The 18,490-nt window shown below is 39.5% G+C and overlaps 1 protein-coding gene across 4 annotated transcripts in view; it reads right to left on the bottom strand.

Annotated features, from left to right (window-relative positions):
• Positions 1 to 18,490, bottom strand: part of CC2D2A (coiled-coil and C2 domain containing 2A) — a 64,545-nt gene that overhangs the window by 6,282 nt on the left and 39,773 nt on the right. For 3 of the 4 annotated variants that reach the window (XM_084517106.1, XM_084517107.1, XM_084517104.1), the window contains 11 exons: positions 17,965 to 18,132; positions 16,398 to 16,503; positions 12,697 to 12,806; positions 12,479 to 12,575; positions 11,121 to 11,219; positions 7,718 to 7,894; positions 5,509 to 5,529; positions 4,234 to 4,437; positions 3,679 to 3,768; positions 2,245 to 2,358; positions 935 to 1,069 (listed from right to left, as the gene is read on the bottom strand). In XM_084517106.1, coding sequence (XP_084373232.1) covers positions 935 to 1,069; positions 2,245 to 2,358; positions 3,679 to 3,768; positions 4,234 to 4,437; positions 5,509 to 5,529; positions 7,718 to 7,894; positions 11,121 to 11,219; positions 12,479 to 12,575; positions 12,697 to 12,806; positions 16,398 to 16,503; positions 17,965 to 18,132 — 1,321 coding nt within the window. The remainder of the gene's footprint in view (positions 1 to 934; positions 1,070 to 2,244; positions 2,359 to 3,678; positions 3,769 to 4,233; positions 4,438 to 5,508; positions 5,530 to 7,717; positions 7,895 to 11,120; positions 11,220 to 12,478; positions 12,576 to 12,696; positions 12,807 to 16,397; positions 16,504 to 17,964; positions 18,133 to 18,490) is intronic. The other variant, XM_084517105.1, reaches the window with a different exon arrangement.

Genomic DNA, 18,490 nt, shown 5'->3' with positions numbered 1-18,490 from the left:
TTATAACAGTTTCAAAAACCTGACAAGCAAGCTTTTAAAATCCTCTAGTTTCAATTCAAATAAAAAAGTTTTTTTTTTTTTTTTTTTAAAGCTTGTGTTATGTTTCCTCAGTCTGAGAGTTTTGCACATCTCACCTCTCTGCTGTCCCTGCGAGTGTCAGCTTTCAGCCAACCCAGGGAGTGACACTGGCAGCAAAGTGCCCTGGGGTTTCTGTTCCTTCCAACGCAGGCTGAGCCCTGTGTCATTCTGCAACCTTTGGTTCACCTTCCCTGAGCTGAGCAGCAATTCCTGCTGCCTTCTCTCCCCCACTGCTCTCTCCCAGAGTGTTCCCAGTCACACAAGAAATAATGCACTGTGAACATGCACTAGTATTACTCGTAACTTAGACAAAAAATAGACAGGAGGGCTTGATGCCAGGCAGAATATCAATACAGTTGTTAGACCTTGTAGTGCCAGCTCTGTGTTAGGCATGTTGGACCACTGAGGGCTGTACCCACCCTCATGTATGCAATCCAAATGACTCCTGGTATGCTTTACTTTTTCATTTTTAAATTACATTTCAGCTGGAAACCATTAGCTTTGCTGACTTACTGCCCCTCAGCTAAGCAGTAGTAAACTGAACACAGGCTATCCAAGATGGAAAGTAAAACCCCGTTAGTTTCAACACGCTTTTGGTAACTAAAACACAGTAACGAATTTTCTATGGACAGATGTCATGATCTACCTAAATCATGATTTAAGAAAAAGGTAAAATCTTTCTATATGTATTTAATTAAAATGGCTGAAAAACCTAACTAAGCTTGAATAGAATCATTAATAACATGACTGCATAAATGTAGTTAAACTGATGAACAAGTGATGCAAAAGGCCAAGAAAAATGTCAAATTATGAACTTTCATGAGTACAGAAATATGAAAAGCCCAGGCACACTTACGTTATCACAGCTGATGAGGCAGTACACATTTTGTAGCGGGCAAAAAGTATCATACTGCCTGTAAAAACTTCCAGTGCTGGGATTCCAAATTACATACTGACTTTGCTCCAAAGTTAATACGTATGCAGTCTGTCCCTATAAAGAAAAAATAGGAGAGAGATGTTTTAAAATGGGCTTCAATGACAGTAGACATTATATTGTTTGAAATTTTGCATTTTTAGTATTGAGATTAGCAGTACATTTTTGGAAAACTGGAAGAATGTACAGGTTCATTGCAATTCAGTCACCTAATGCTTACCTAATAATGTGTGCTCTTCTGTGGCAGAGACATGTTAGACATGCAGCTTTGAGCCATTTTTAAACACAGACCGTGGAAGTCCTCTTAGTTCAGCCAAGAGCTGATGTTAAAGTCCATACACAGGAATGTTTAACATTTGCCACCTCAGTATCAGCGTGTGCTACCTGGTGACTGCCATCTAGGCAGCACACCTGGCTCATCCATCAGCCTTCCCTCAGACACACAGAACATAAAAAGATTGCTGGGAAATCCCTAAACTTCTCTTCAACGTGTTATCCCCCCTGTTCTCCAGGTACTTTAACAAATAATCTTTCTCTTCACAGCATGAATAAGCTGAATGCATTGTTAAGGACCACCCCCACCATCAGCTGTGGAGTGGAAGGTGCGTAACCGAGTGCCTGCTGCTGCAGCTGCACTGTCTGAGAACGTGTTAAGGAAATTAGTCTTGACAGGGGTTTTTACTGAAATTCTCTTCAGCAAAACTTTCCCATGTGCTTGTTAATTGGAGATGCTAATGGTGAAAATTTGCATTATAAACAGTCTTACCCTCTCAAAACAGCAGCATTGATTACTTGGAAATACAAGTGCTTTAATGAGGAAAAAATACAAGCATCTCCTAATGGGCAAAAGAGTCTCAAAGGTTTAGTTCTTAGCCAGATTACTGCTACAGGGGGCTCACACAGTAGCCTACAGCAATGCATTACTCTTGTAGCTTTGCCATCAACTGGACAGAGAATTTACTTGCTTCAGCAAGCCTCCAACCCTCCCCTGCCACCTCTCAACCTGTGCCAATCCCACCCTAATGCTGCCACAGGCTAAGAATGGACTTTCCCCATGACCTGTTTCCAGGACACCCCATTTATACATGCCCAAGTCCAATCAAGGCTTACACATATTTTGTAACTCATAGGAACCAAAGACTTATACTATACTTATACTGTACCACTGATAGGAACCAAAGACTTCAGAGAATGAAAGTCGATATTCAGACCAAAAGAAAAAATCCTCTTACCTCAGGAATAGCATTCCCAATGATAAGCCAGGCTTTTTTCCCCATACCAAGGAAATAATTACACAAGAGCACGGCATGTTCTTCCTCATCTCCCGCCAGAAGATCAAGAAATTGCTAATTGAGGGACAAAAAAAGTTTGCATTAGTAAAAAGTTTCCATTTCTAACATTTAATAATATTTTCTAACACTTCTGAAGCAAAAGAATCCTCTTGGATCTTTGTAACTGACCTTTATTGTTTATTAGGCACTGCTTCAACATGCAGAAAGCACATAGCAAGAATGAATGCTGTGAAAATCCATGAAGCAGACCTGAGATTTTTCCCTAAGAACCACGTTTTTTTGAGTTATTCTGATTTTTCCACTGTGCTGGAATAGAGCTTATTTTCTTCCTTGTAGCTGGTATGGTGCCGTGTTTTGGATTTAGTGAGAATACTGCTGATAACACACCGATGTTTTTGTTGTTGCAGAGCAGTGCTTACACGCAGCCAAGGACTTTTCAGCTTCTGATACTGCCCTGGGTGTAAGGAGGCTGGGGGTGCACCAGGAGCTGGGAGGGGACACAGCCAGGACAGCTGGCCCAGGCTGCCCAAAGCGATGTCCTACAACATGTGGTGTGGTCCCATACCATAAAACTGGGGAGGAGGCAGCCACTGCTCAGGGGCATCAGTTGGCTGGTGGTAAGAAATAGCAATACGTATCTTCCCCTCCAGCCCCGCTTCTTATTCTTTCTTTCCCCCCCCTCATTAAGCTGTCTTTATCTCACCCACCAGTTCTCACATGTTTACCTTTTATGATTCTCTCCCATCCCACTGAGGGGGAGCGAGCGAACAGCTGCGTGGTGCTGAGCTGCCTGCTGGTTGCACCACAGCGTGCACAAAGGCTCCGAGATGGTGCAAACATCATCTGGGATTAACCTGATACCTGCTCCTATTCCATGGATCGTATTCGCATCGGGCAGAATGCTACATCTCCCATTACTGCTGACAATTACAAGCAGTGTTTTTCTGTGGTTTCTTACAGTGATCAATTTTAAGTGTAGTTTTAAAGTCTCCATCAGTCAGCATTCTGCCACTTGTGCATGACTAGCTATTTTGGATTGTTTTGTAACTGAAAAAAATGGGAAAAGTTTCAAGGCCTCAGTATTCTTAGGCTCAATTGCAACCTATCAAAGATAAAAGTTTTGGCTCACATTACTATGAGCAACTTTTTTCAAGCACTGGTTGTCCTCTGATAAAGGAATTTTGCATTTTTTGAAATAAATGACTTACAAAAAAAAAAAACAGTCCTCGCAATAATAGAATCACAGAATAATTCAGGTTGGAAGGGACCTCAAGAGCTCATCTAATCTGAACTTCCACCAAAAGCAGGGGCTGGCTGGATGTTGCATCATATACAAGAAGATAAAAAACCCCTCACATTTAATACATTACTTACATCTGATGTACTCCACAAATCACAAATTCCAGCAAATGACACACTATCTGGTAAAAAAGGAATCAAAGCAACATATCGAGCCACCAATTCCTGCAAGGAAACAAAATATAGCCAGTCATCCCTTCAGTTCTCTACACAGGCATATAATGAAGGCATTATTATACTAGACTTGCAGCACAGTGCTGTTTCCAAGACACCAATGACAAAACACTGACTAACCCTGTTATAGCAGCAGCTAGCTCGTTATAGAACTTACACCACAGACTGATACAATTTACTCTCACGAGGCTTGATATAACTTGATATTAATGAGTATTGGCTATCAAAAGACACTTATTTTTCCAGAGAGGACAAATACCCTTTTCCAGCATCACTAAGGGTTCACTTATTGTGTATCACACATAGTCACTACCACTTTATTTCATATCTCCTTAAATAAACAAAGCATAGCTATACAGCAAACACATAAAATGTTACATGCCTACGTGCACGTGCATGAACACACATTCCGAAATCTACATCCCAGAAACTTCGTTATCTTTTTTAAGTACTTACTGCCGTTGTCTGAGAGCTATCAGGGCAGGCATCAAGGAGCTCCTGTGGTGGGTTCAGAGGTTTGACATATCTGGTAATAAAAACTGTTTTCCCATTGAGGTCAATTACAGTTGTTAGGCACTGGCGGCTTGGAAACTTTGATGTACATTCAGCTTCATACTTTTCTGCTGCCTGGAGCAATTTCTCATCTTCCTGGGTATCAAACTTCAAAAGACAGTAGAACTTATATAAAAATAGCTTTATTTATAATTTAGGGTTAAGTCTTTACTATGTTTGGCCTTATTTCACCATTTGCTGAAGCATAAAAGGAGTGTAAAATTCCTTCCTAATAGCCCTTTGCACTTTCCTTGCATTATGTACTTTGGCTCAAGGTAATAAAAGCTCAGGGTAATGGAAAAGCAGGCAATTAGATTTACTTATGAATGCACACGGTGACCTGTATCTATAGTTGGCTTTATTAAAGCACTAAAAATGTAGCGAAAGCTATGCCAAACAAAGTGCAGGGATGCCTGTGTAACATCACACATTAAATCAAAGGTGAACAATTATGGTTAGGTACCAAAAGAGTAATCCTACACGCTACTCATGTAACACTCACTCCATTAAAACCACAATCGAGGTTATGCACAAAATCCCAGCAATGTTTATATAAACATTACTGGGACAACCCCGTACAATGCCAAAATATTTGCAGAGAAGGTCCAAGACATTTTTTCAGTGGGTTCTTATTTTTCAGACTTCTCTAAAATTTTAAAGCTTTTAGATGAGCTTTTCCAGATGCAAATCTCGGACTGAAAAGCATATGTTATGTAGGAATGACAATTATTTGCTCCTCTGTCACCTAAGATGTCATCCTTTAAAGGTCTTAGGATCAAAGTAATTTGCATCTACTTAGAATCCCTCGTGTAATTCTAGTGGTGCTGAGAATTAAAGCTCATACTTCATAACACTTATTTCAAACTAAACCACTTCATCATTTGTAATCCTTCTTCTTGAAGTAACCAGAGATAGAATGGCAGCACCTTGTAGCTAGACCTCCAAGTCAGAAGAGAACACTCATAATGGTGACTCTTCTTAACCACAATTAATGGCTGAAATACGAAGCCCCTGGCACTTTTTAAATTTTGTTGTAATAATTCACTGCAAATATTATGGAGAAATAAACAAATATGATGTTAGTCAAAAAGCATAAAGTGCAAAAAGATTGCTGAACCAAGCTAAATCTTAAAACATGGAACAACAAGAATCTCTCAGTTAGCTTTATTAATATTTTACCTTCTTAAGCATTTCATTCATCTATATAGAGATTCAGGAAGGACAGGATGAAAGAGAGGAAAAATAGATAAAGAAAAAAAGATATTGTAACATTAAAATAAAATTACGCTTAGCATCCTGAAACAGTACACAAATATTTCAAATCACTTCGCTACAGCAGGACTGGCTAGGAATAGGAAAAAAGGACAGAAAAAAAAATTTAGTTAATTTTTTTTGTCATTTTATGTTGATCAATTTCTACAATAAGTATTTATGCTACACTTGGGGAAGTGCAGCATAGAGTTATTACTTTTCAGCCAAGGTTAGAACACAAGCACTTGCCACTTTAGTACAGATCTCCTTAGAGATACCACCTAAAATAGGACAGCCTCTTAATTAATTTGGTTCTGCTTTACTGAACTTCTAATATGAAATTCTATTTTGTTTTCAATTTATATTGATTTGAAAAAGTGATTATTTGAAAATCCTATACAGTGTTTACTAAAACAATAACTTGGTTTGTCTTAGTATCGAAGGTAAACAAATCGTCTGCTGCTAAGTATAATTTCTAGAAGATACAGAAAAATCTCTAATGTAAAGAGAACGAGAATCAGGCAAAACTCCTACTGATGAACTCACCCCAACTGTTTTTTCACTGTTCCTCAAATTTTATATGAGGAATCATCTGTACCAATAGTTTTCCTACCTCAGTAAGATTTTCCTCATTTTTGGTTTTACTTTTAAGGTACTTCAGTGACAATGCATGCTTTGTTCCAGTTCAGCTTTGGTATGCAGTATTTCGTGCTACTTAGAAGAGGACTCATTTCCCATGTTGTGATTTACTGCACTATGATTCTTTCCTGCATCTTCAGAATGGAAAACACTTTGGTCTCTTTCTAGTTCTTTATGTCTGAATTTTGGTAAGGGGCAGCTACCTACTCCTGTTGTATTTCAAGTGAAATAGAACTTATGACAGATCTATGACTTATGAATAAAATAAGATCTATGACTTTAATAAAATACACTTTTTTTTTCCCCTACCAAACTGTTCAATTCTAAATATAGCTACCAAACTGCATAACTTTACTAAGCATTAATACAATACATAACATTTTGGTAACCAAGCATCAAATTGCATCTAAAAAAATACCTGAATATTTGTTCATTGTTTAAAGAAGTCAAGTTTCGCAACATCCAGTCCATAACACTTCACAGGAATCTTCCCCTTGTTTGAATTTCTATGACTGGTCTTCCAAAGCAGTACATGTCTGTTTCCTTTCAAGTTCAGTACATTTTTTTTCCTAGCAACTAAGTATTGTATGTGAAGGTCGTGAACCTCTTGAATAATGTCTTGTCTACTAAAGATGCTTCAAAGGCTGTTATATGCGTTTTTGTTACTTAAAACCCTAGTGATAATCTTATCATTCAAACTAATTAACTTTAAAAGACATCCATGAATCCACACTGCTCATTTTCTTTGTTTTCAACAGTACTCAGTTGTAAAAACTCCCACAGTATTGCATAAGAGCAGAAAAACCCACCCATATGACTGGGTAATTTCCAAATGACCAATGTAGCACTGATCTGCAAAAACAACTGCTGCTGTTTGTGCATGAAAAACATCCTTACTGAGTAGATCTCAAAATCACTGCAAAATGTGACATAAAATGGCAAGTGGCGTATTCATTTTAACTATACATTGCTGTTAGTGCAAGGCGCTTCTGGTTTAGTAAAATAATTGAAAAAAAATAACAGTTGCTGCTTAGAAGTAATTATCTTCAAGATCTGGAGACATGCACAAAGCACTAAATAATGAATGCTATATTTGAACACTGTAAACATAAAGGCAAGAATACTGTGGATGCACCTGCCAGCTTCTTTTTTCCTCTGTTCACAAATACTCAAATGAACACTTCATTGTTTACAGAAGTAAATGAGAAAATGATATGCTCATAGGCATTAAATACAAATTTGCTTTGTACTAACCTTAGAACTAGATACCTGGCAGAAATTATTTTTCGAGCATTAAGTGTCCATCTCACTTAATGGTGAATCTAGTTCAATTGAACTGAGCTACATAATGTGAAGTGGAACACTCAGGATGTTATTAATGCCCTTCAGTACTTGTATTTGTGTCCTTCAGTGCAGTAAGCCCAAGTATTTGTATGCATATCAGGAACTGCACCACGGGAAACAAACAGCAAGAACATGATTAATTACTGGTAGTTACCTTTTCTCTGACAGACTCTCCAGGAACGAGCTGCGGCTCAATGGTAATGAACAGTGTTATATAGGAGCCCTCGCTCAGATTGCGCACAGAATCGTAACCTCTCTCCATTCCCAGGTTCTTCTCTTTGCTGTAGCCAAGCAGCACTGGAGGAATATCCACCTTGAATGTACCATCAATCTACAACACACAGTAGCCCACACATATCAACTGTCTATGATAAAAAAAACACCAATGAAACAATTCTCATAAAAGCAAGACTTCCTTCTCAGATACGTTTGGTATTGGTATTCAGGTACTTTATTCCTTCGCTTTCTGTATTATTCTGAGCTCCAGAACAGTAATACAAGAGTATGTGACATGTACTTATTGCCTGCGGGGAACCCATGAGACATTTCGTTGTCAAAGGTATTAGTTACTATTTGATTTCAGTCTCTTTTGCTTATTATGGGCATTAATATTCAATGTAATGGAAATCATACACCCTAGTTCTTAGAGAAAAAGACTGCCAGCCTTTCACTGTTTTGCTTTGAAATATGCATTATTTTATGCATACACACCCCAGAACTCCCCGTGGAACAAGTACTTTAAAAGAAATAAAACATGCAATTTTTTACTTTATTTTTATTTTATTTTTATTTTTTTTTTTTAAGACTAACACCATACAGGAAGGATAATGTGTACTGTCATACTGCACTACCCACAAGAAACACTTATCCACAAGCTCCTTCCTCACCAACAGCTAATACATATATTGATGAGGAGGAGTCAACATCTGGTCTCTGTACTGCAATCCTCATTCTTTAAGTCTTTCAAAGCTGCTGAGTGGGGAAATAGAGGACAATAAGGTATGAATGAACATGGCTGTAAACTGTTCTCAAAGAAGACTGACAGGCATGCAATTTTTCAGCTTCAAGTGCTTTTCTCTGTGTATTTTCAGACTGTTGGTAAGACTAAGCAGCAATCTCCACATGGCACTATTGACCTGGAAAACGTGACAAAATGGCAAAATACAGGTTGCAGGACAACCCTTCTGAAGGCAGCATCACACCAATGTGCCTTTGCCTCTGAGCAGGATGTATCTGTGAGATGCTGGAGCACCTTCCATGTAGAAACTGCTGATGTTTCTTGAGTGCAATCGGAACCAGGCCCATTCAGCCAGCTTCTCCATGGAAGAGAGCTCTGGCAGACTCATCATCCCTTTGCACCTCCTTCTGTCACCACAAACAGGAGAAAGCTCTTCCTGAAAGGTCATATCAGAAAAGAGATGGCATGCCCTCCACTTGCTAGAACAAGGCTCAAAAAGTACACAGCTCTGAAAGAAAAGCAAGAAGATTAACCTGATTTGGGCAGAATTCAGATATGGCTTTAGGTAAAATTTAATGCTGTTTAGGTTATCACAGAATCACAGAATTTTCTAGGTTGGAAGAGACCTCAAGGTCATCGAGTCCAACCTCCAACCTAACGCTAACAGCCCTCCACTAAACCATATCCCTAAGCTCTACATCTAAGCGTCTTTTGAAGACTTCCAGGGATGGAAGTCTTCAAAACAGGGTTATGCTGTATATGAAGAATTGGCCATAAAGACCTGAGTCTTCCATCCTCCTGGACAGGATGACTGCTGACAGGAAGGACATCTTCCTGATGAAGATGAAGAGATGACTCACTGGGCTGGCTCATCAAACATTTAAGAGCAAAATTAAGTTTTCATGAGGAGAAGACTAAATAAATCACACAATTTCTGCTGCAATATAGCAGAACAGGATGAAGAAATGCTTCATTGGCCACTGCAATTTAATTGCTAGAGGCACCTTGATATAACTGCGGGACTGATCACACTTTTTCAACTTCAGTAAGAAATCCTGCTCATGTGGAAACAATGCTGAGAAGATCTGTGCAGCCATTCACACTGTGCCTCAGGACTCTCAACCAGTAACACCTCCTCCAAAAGAGAGTCAGGAGTGCATCTGACAGCAATCCTGGAGCTAGTCTGGTCCTACAACGGAAAGGCTGACACAACAAGAAGTACCATTATTGTCAGTCAAAGATGGATTATGGGTTGTCTTTCACTACATATTGGTATGCAGTCTGTAAAAATGTCTAAGTCTGTCAGGGCTGTGAGTAGACACACTTCTCAGGTGAACTTCATCCATTTGGTATAGAACATTTTCCTGAGAAGAGTAAAGGATCTTGTTCTTTCCTGTTTGTTGACCTATAACAATAGCGGTCACGTTAAATGACATTGTTTGCACAGGATGTCCCAAGCCTTATGAAAAGGAGGCTGGAAGTTCTTACTACTTACCTTTTCTTTAAGTCAATGAGAACTTCATTCTTTCTACAGGGCAGCACAACCCTCAAGCACACATACTCATTGATTTGCCTCACAAGTTGATGAAAGCATATTATTAGTGATCTAACAGAAGGAAGTGGACAAACACTACTTAGATATGCACTGTCCAAAACTTGTCAGCAATGAGAAGAATGCCACGCTTTCTTGAATCCCATGACAGTTATGTTCTGTTATGCCTTGCAAGAGGATGGCCCAAGAAAACCCCTTTGAACTCCAAGATTAAATTGAGACCCCTCTACCCAAAGAATCCAAGAGGCTCACAAGATGTTTTAAAGCCTTTATAGTTCTGACAAGTTGTCCATATAGCAAACTAATCTCTGTCATTAGGTATGTAACTGATGCCAGAATCTTCATGAAGTAAGCAACTGAGACTTGTGGCATGACAGCTTGATCTACACATGAAAGCAACTGCCCTGCAGAACAAGAATTCTAAAGCAGGATTATGAAACAAAAAGGCTATTGATGTGAAAAATTAGCTGCTTTAATCTAAGTTCAGGATGGGTGGCTGGACAAATAAAATAATTAAAAAAAGCCTGTCCTCTATGAAGAAATGCATGTTATCCTAACACTCCCATGACTAAGTGCTGATATCTCCTGAAGAAAGCTTCTCTTGAAGTATTCTAAATACAGAGGAAAGAAGGGACTGGGAAAGGCAAAGGTGAAAACATGGTGATTCATCAGACGTCTGAAAAAAGAGTCAGGTCAAATTTCTTTAACAACTATCTAAGCAATGCAGTATCAGAAATCTCAAAAGCCACTGTCAAAACCACCTAAAGAATCTGTGTTAACTTCATTACTGAAGGAAACCAGGCTGTGTTATTAGTGCACAAGTATGCTTGTCTATCTTTTCTCCCTTTGAAATGCTGAACGAACTTACTAACAAATACACACCAAATGTGACAAAGGACAACACTTTCAAAGATATTTTTAGTCAGATCCATAAAAATAGACTGAGAAGTACAGAGAACATAATTAAATCTGACTACCCTAACCCTAATTCCTTCCCACTTTCCATCTTTTATTTTAGGAGATATCCTCCAAGTTATTGATGCTTACCTTTGCTTGAAAATATATGGTAGTAAATGGAATTTTAACACATCCCAGCCAGCGTCTCTCAACACAAGTGTGGATACCACTTCTTCTGTCACAATCATCCTATTAAGAAGTTGGCCAACATAAGAATTTGTAAGACAATTTCATTTTATTTAAATTCAATCAACGGTTTCATGAAGACAATTATTAAAACAATACAGGATTTTTATCATTTAACTTACTCTAAATGTAAATTCAATTACTACTATGACAATTATTCTGCATGCTTTTCAAGAACACCAGATGCTGAACAAAAATGTCATGGTCCTTGACATGATGAGCTTGCATTTCAGGGTGCAAGTCCTGTATGACTTGTGATGGAGATCTCAAAAATCTGACAAAGAATCTACAGGAGTCTTCCCAGACTAAGTAAATTAAGTGCTCGTCTTCTCATAAAATGTTTTACTCGAATTTCAAAAAAGCCTTTGAAGGTAAAATTGTATGAAAATCTAATAGCTGTGGGATGGAAGCGTTGTTTTCACATGTATTGCCTCAGTGATTTCCAAATCTAGCATGATCAGCCTACAAGCTTAAAAACCAGAAGACTTCTCCAAATGCTTGAGTGACATCTGAGTTTCAAGACTGTGCCTTTTTTCTTCTTTTTGCTTCATCAAATACCATTTCAGTTCTGAAGGCAGAATTCTGTTCTCAATGAAATGTGTGCATTATTTACTTTTTGGTAAAAAAAAAAAAGTAAATACTTTTTATTTTTATATTTTTATTTTTTTTATTAGTAAACACCGAGGGCTGCTATTTTTATGCATACTGAGTTAACTGGGAAAGCGTTCATTGACTTGAACAGGGAAAGGACTTATGCCAACACAAAGAGCCTACTTTTCACCAAACAGCTTGTAAAACAGGGTAAGACAGAGCATAAAAAGGTTAATAAAAGAATACAGGAACTGGGATAAGTCACCTGGAATTTAGTGCAAAAAAAAAAAAAAAAAAAAAAAGAAAAAGAAGCTGATTAAGTTTAGGAGTAGAATTCAGACTACTATTCATGTGTTGCCTCTCAATTTTATTACCTCAAGTATCATTAAATATCAGTAAAAGATTACATAGACATGTTGAACTCTAGTAGCAGACTATATACTACAACCTTAATTTGTACAAACAAAGGTTAACATTGTAAAGACTGCTCCTTTTTTTGCAACAGTATTGCAATATTGACTAGACATAACAAATGACAAGGTAGAGAAAAGAGAGGCTCAGGAGGGTGAGCCAAAACCAGGACAACTATTACACTGAGAAGTCTTACTCTGACAATTTCAAAAAGTTCACAATATTCTGTAAAGCACACTGACTTTCAATTATGAACTCACCTCTGTAACATCATGAAGTACTTCATCAAAAACATTAATGAACACTTCATCCTTCACTGACTGCAAACTGTGGGTGCTGTAGTCACCATTAGGAGCTCTGAAATTTTGAATAAACACAAAAAACTGTGATTTGAATAGAACCGGGGAAACTGAATAGATCTGTATCCTCAAACTGATTTCTTACTACTCAGAAATAATTTGGTTTCGTATTGCTATACCTAAATGGAAGCTCAAGTTCCTCATTCCAGTTGGGGTTTGGACCTTCTGCTGTTGTTGTCCGGCAGACTGTTCGCTGAAAAGAAACTTCTACAAAAGGACGGACTAAAACCTGTAAAAAAGATATCAAAAGAAAGAAAACAGGCCTCTATAAAATGCCTCATCAGAACATACTAAATTGCATATTTTCATGTATTTAAAGAAAATAAGCATATGCTTCGTGAAGGTCACACTGGTCCAGTCCAGACAAACACTTTTAATATAGCTCAAATATTGCACTTTCCAAGCTTCTCTAAGCATTTAAAAAGCTTTTTTGTTTTGTGTGTTAACATTTCAAAAAGGTGATGTGTACCCAGAATATGTCATATATTGTATACACTAGGAAAGCCACATTTTCCCCCAAGTCTGTAAAAACTCCTGGCTAACTAATCAAAGAAGGAAATGGAAACAGGTGATCCAGTCACTAGTGCCCTTGTATTCTCTTATCTGTAATCCAAGAATCCTACTGCCACAGCCCTGGCTGTCTCTGAAAATGGTCTCTATTGCAGATAATCAACTTTTACTAGACACAGCAAACCCCTAACGTAATTTAAAATGCATTAACAGAGCATTTCATTAGCATTCAAATGCTCATGTCAGAACCATTTCTACATTTCAAGGAGCTATAATTTTGAAGGAAATCCTAAACAAATAAACAACCCTTCCATACACCACCACAGAATCACAGAATTTTCTAGGTTGGAAGAGACCTCAAGGTCATCGAGTCCAACCTCCAACCTAACGCTAACAGCCCTCCACTAAACCATATCCCTAAGCTCTACATCTAAGCGTCTTTTAAAGACTTCCAGGGATGGTGACTCCACCACTTCCCTGGGCAGCCTGTTCCAGTGCCTCACAACCCTTTCAGTGAAGAAGTTCTTCCTAACATCTAACCTAAAACTCCCCTGGCTCAACTTAAGCCCATTCCCCCTCGTCCTGTCACCAGGCACGTGGGAGAACAGGCCAACCCCCACCTCGCTACAGCCTCCCTTGAGGTACCTAAAAAGAGCGATAAGGTCACCCCTGAGCCTCCTCTTCTCCAGGCTGAACAAGCCCAGCTCCCTCAGCCGCTCCTCGTAGGACTTGTTCTCCAGGCCCCTCACCAGCTTCGTCGCCCTTCTCTGCACCCGCTCAAGCACCTCGATGTCCTTCTTGTAGCGAGGGGCCCAAAACTGAACACAGTACTCGAGGTGCGGCCTCACCAGAGCTGAGTACAGGGGGACGATCACCTCCCTAGCCCTGCTGGTCACGCTGTTCCTGATACAAGCCAGGATGCCGTTGGCCTTCTTGGCCACCTGAGCACACTGCTGGCTCATATTCAGCCGACTATCCACCATCACTCCCAGGTCCTTTTCTGCCTGGCAGCTTTCCAACCATTCCTCTCCCAGCCTGTAGCTCTGCTTGGGGTTATTGCGCCCCAGGTGCAGGACCCGGCACTTGGCCTTGTTAAACTTCATGCAGTTGACCTCAGCCCATCGGTGCAGCCTATCCAGATCCTCCTGCAGAGCCTTCCTACCCTCAAGCAGACTGACACACGTGCATAGCTTGGTGTCATCTGCAAACTTACTGAGGGTGCACTCGATGCCCTCGTCCAGATCATCGATGAAGATATTAAAGAGGACCGGCCCCAGCACCGAGCCCTGGGGGACGCCACTAGTGACTGGCCTCCAACTGGACTTGGCTCCATTCACCACGACTCTTTGGGCCCGGCTATCCAGCCAGTTTCTAACCCAACGAAGCGTGCGCCAGTCCAAGCCAAGAGCAGCCAGTTTCTTGAGGAGAATGCTGTGGGAGACGGTGTCAAAAGCCTTGCTGAAGTCAAGGTAGACCACATCCACAGCCTTTCCCTCATCCACCCAGCGCGTCACTCTGTCATAGAAGGAGATCAGGTTCGTCAGGCATGACCTGCCTTTCATAAAGCCATGCTGACTGGGCCTGATCGCCTGCTTGCCCTGCAAGTGCTGCATGATGGCTCTCAGGAGGATCTGCTCCATGAGCTTTCCTGGCACTGAGGTCAAACTGACAGGCCTGTCGTTTCCCGGGTCTGCCCTCCGGCCCTTCTTGTAGATGGGCGTCACGTTTGCTAGCCGCCAGTCAATTGGGACCTCCCCTGATAGCCAGGACTGTTGATAAATGATGGATAGTGGCTTGGCCAGCTCCCTCAGTACCCTTGGGTGGATCCCATCCGGCCCCATTGACTTGTGCACATCTAAGTGCCGTAGCAGGTCACCAACCAGTTCTTCATGGATAATGAGGGCCACATCCTGCTCCCCATCCCCTTCCACCAGCTCAGGGTACTGAGTATCCAGAGAACAACCGGTATTGCCGCTAAAGACTGAGGCAAAGAAGGCATTGAGCACCTCCGCCTTTTCCTCATCTCTTGTAACTAAGTTTCCCCCCGCATCCAGTAAAGGATGGAGATTCTCCTTACTCCTCCTTTTTGTGTTGATGTATTTATAGAAACGTTTTTTGTTATCTTTAACGGCAGTAGCCAGATTGAGCTCCAGATGAGCTTTGGCCTTCCTAATTTTGTCCCTGCACAGCCTCGCTACTTCTTTAAAGTCCTCCTTAGTGGCCTGCCCACTTTTCCAAAGCTTATAAACCCTCTTTTTCCTCCTAAGATCAAGCCACAATTCTCTGTTGAGCCAGGCCGGTCTTCTTCCCCGCCAGCTCGTCTTTGGGCACGTGGGGACAGACCGTTCCTGCGCCATTAAGACTTCCCTCTTGAAGAGCGCCCAGCCTTCCTGGACCCCTCTGCCCTTCAGAACCACCTCACAAGGGACTCCACCAACTAGTGTCCTGAGCAGCTCAAAGTCAGCCCTTCGAAAGTCCACCACCACACAAAAATACCCAGAACAAACAAAAACCCAAACCCAGTGGATTTCCATCTTCATTCAGAAGGATGCTGAACTTAGTTTTCAATAGCAAGCAAATGTAGTTTCAGTATCAGTCATAAGAAAGGCTCTGCTGGTTTAGACAGAGAACACAAGGCCCAAAATTCAGACTGTGAAAATGGCCACGAACAGTCATACAGAAGAGTAAGAACACAGCAGCAGGTGCCTATATTTTCTCCTGTTACTCTTTCAGGCTTCAGCTGTCTTCAGACGGAGGGACTTTCCTAAGCCTGTAACAATTTTTCTATTTGACAACTCCCAATAGATCATTCTTCCAAATAATTGTTCAATGTCCACTTCAATGCAAGCAAATCAGTTTTGTCCACAATACATACAGGCAACTTCTCTGAGCACATAGGAACTGCCATATCAAGAATTACAAGCTTCTTTTTTGAACCTAGCTTCTACCAGCTTAGTTTGATGACCCCTCATACTACTGAACGAACCAGTGAACAGTCAACTGTTATCCATATCACTCATTGTTTTATGTTTCTCTATCATATTCTTCCTTCTCCCTTACTCCCAGTGACTGCCATTTTGGCAGAAAAGTCCAAACATTTTTCACTGTGCAGTAGCCAGTCTAGATTTCTGACATCTTTATCATCCTTCTCTGAATCTTTTGCAGCTCAACTATCATTTTGGAGATCCAGGAGTGGGCAAGCTAATGTTACTAGTAAGATATCTTTCTGACATGTATGTGAAAAGGGAGAATGCTCATTATTTCATGTTAACAAATGATTGCTATAATTTTCATGAGTTTTACAACATACCTGGTCAAATGCCCAATCTGCGCTATCGGTTGGGCTCTGGGCTGATGGAGAGGCTGCAAACATCTCGTTAAATGACCTTGAAGATTTGGATGGCTGTTGAGGTTTGCTATGAGAAGAAACAGACAACATCATCATGAAAAGACAGAGAACCTATTATCAAATATGAATCCTTCACATCATACATTAACCACACAAAGTTCTCAAAATGCTTCTGGTATCTTTATATTATGACTTTAACCTAGGAAGGATAACTTCTCAGTCAAATAACAAGAAAAAACGTGTGAGAGTGGGGTAGCAAGTGTATTGATCTTGTAAGCTTCATTGCAAAAGTGCTGTGTGCCTTGAGGTTCTTCCTTCTGAAGAATTTATAGACCCCATATTTTTATTTTATTTATTTTTTTAAAACTTCCCCTGGACAATCTATTGAGACACAGCCTTTTCAGTTTAAGGAGATGAATCCCCAAAGAATTCATGAACTGTGTAGACTTCATGGTATCTAGGCAAAGCCTCTCTGACAAAATTAAACCCACATGAAGTTTACACTGTCAGCAACTCATCAGTGAAATAAAATAAATGATAAATATGCTTATTTTTATAATGTTTCCAAATAACTTTTTCAGTACTAAGCAACGGTAGATATTATAAAAGGAAAACTATTCACAGAAAAAGCAGCTCAAAATAAGATATCAGATTATCCAAAATATTGGGAGGGTTTTCAGCTATTTTTGTTCTACTGACAGTAAATTCAAATTCTCATCTTTTCCTTCCTGTCAACATATTTCTTATATGAATTGTTTCTTTCTCCATTTGAGCTTATTTACAAAAATCCAATAGAACTTTTTCTTTTTCATTTAAACAATAACTAAAACAAGCAGAAGATCCTAGCAGGATGAAGATATCTCTGATTTAAATGTAATGTATATTCATTTTGGAAGAGCAAGAGCGAGAATGCTGCTGCAATACACCACTTATGAAAGTGCACCAGACTGCTCAGGACACAGCATCATGCAGCACAGGCATTGCCTTAATACGCCTGAAGATCTCACCTTCAAAGTTAGTAAAAGCCAAATAAGGCTCACTCCATTCCCTTAAATGTCCAGTTCACAGAGTGCTTGAGAAGGCCAACAGGCAACGCTCAGGAGATACAGTAGGAATAACTGGAATTTTGTAATATATATGTACTTTTTTTTTATATTTAAGATATTATGAATTTAAATTGCCTTGAGTATAACTAGAAGGCTTGTTTAAGATGCAATTAATCCAATATTAACATTGTTATAATGTTGTCAAAGCTACAAGTTATCTTCCAGGCAGCTTTTTCCTCAAGCAGATGTGTAGTTAATAAAAAACTTTTTGAATTTAGCAGGTATTAATAAATGGTTATATTATTCTAAAAGCTTGAAAATAGCATTTTTTATTATTAAATAACAAGATAAATCTATACATGCTTTAAACATGAGGATCAAAACAACACACGACTGAATTTCAACATCAGTTGTTTCAGCTATCCTCAAAACAGTTGAAACTCCAACATGAATCTGGATTGAAAACAAGCATTTAAACATACCTCATCACTGGTTTTCTCACTGGAATATCAAAAGCTCTAATGACGTTCACCAACAGTTTTATGTCTCCATCTGATAAATTCTGTGCTGTGACCTTCTTCCTTTCTTTTCTTCTTGGCTTTAATGGTCGTTTTGGTTCTGCCAGTTTAAAGAGGCCAAGTCCCAGAATACTAATAATCAGAAAACACACATTCAGTCATTTTTGCACAGAATCCAGAATTCCAGTGTCTCCATGACACACATGCTAGTTATGCACTAACAGAAAAAGGAAATACACACTGCTACTGTCATACAAACCTCTATGAAATGTCAAAATGTTATTACCATTTAGTACTATGCAATCCAGTTGTCTTATATTTCATAAATTCTAACTTCAATGTGCAAAATATTTTTATTTTCTTCCCTCCCTCCCCCCCCCAAAAAATACCTAAGATTTAAATAAGACAACTCAAGATAGATCTATAACTACAGTGCTATAAACAAAGGATCTAGTAGATGACAACCTCTCTATGAAATACGTAAGAGATT

This window comes from Aythya ferina (genome assembly GCF_964211825.1).
Source record: "Aythya ferina genome assembly, chromosome: 4".
Taxonomy (NCBI): Eukaryota; Metazoa; Chordata; class Aves; order Anseriformes; family Anatidae; genus Aythya; species Aythya ferina.
The sequence above is the reverse complement of the archived record's forward strand: the minus strand, read 5'-3'. Positions and strand labels throughout refer to the sequence as shown.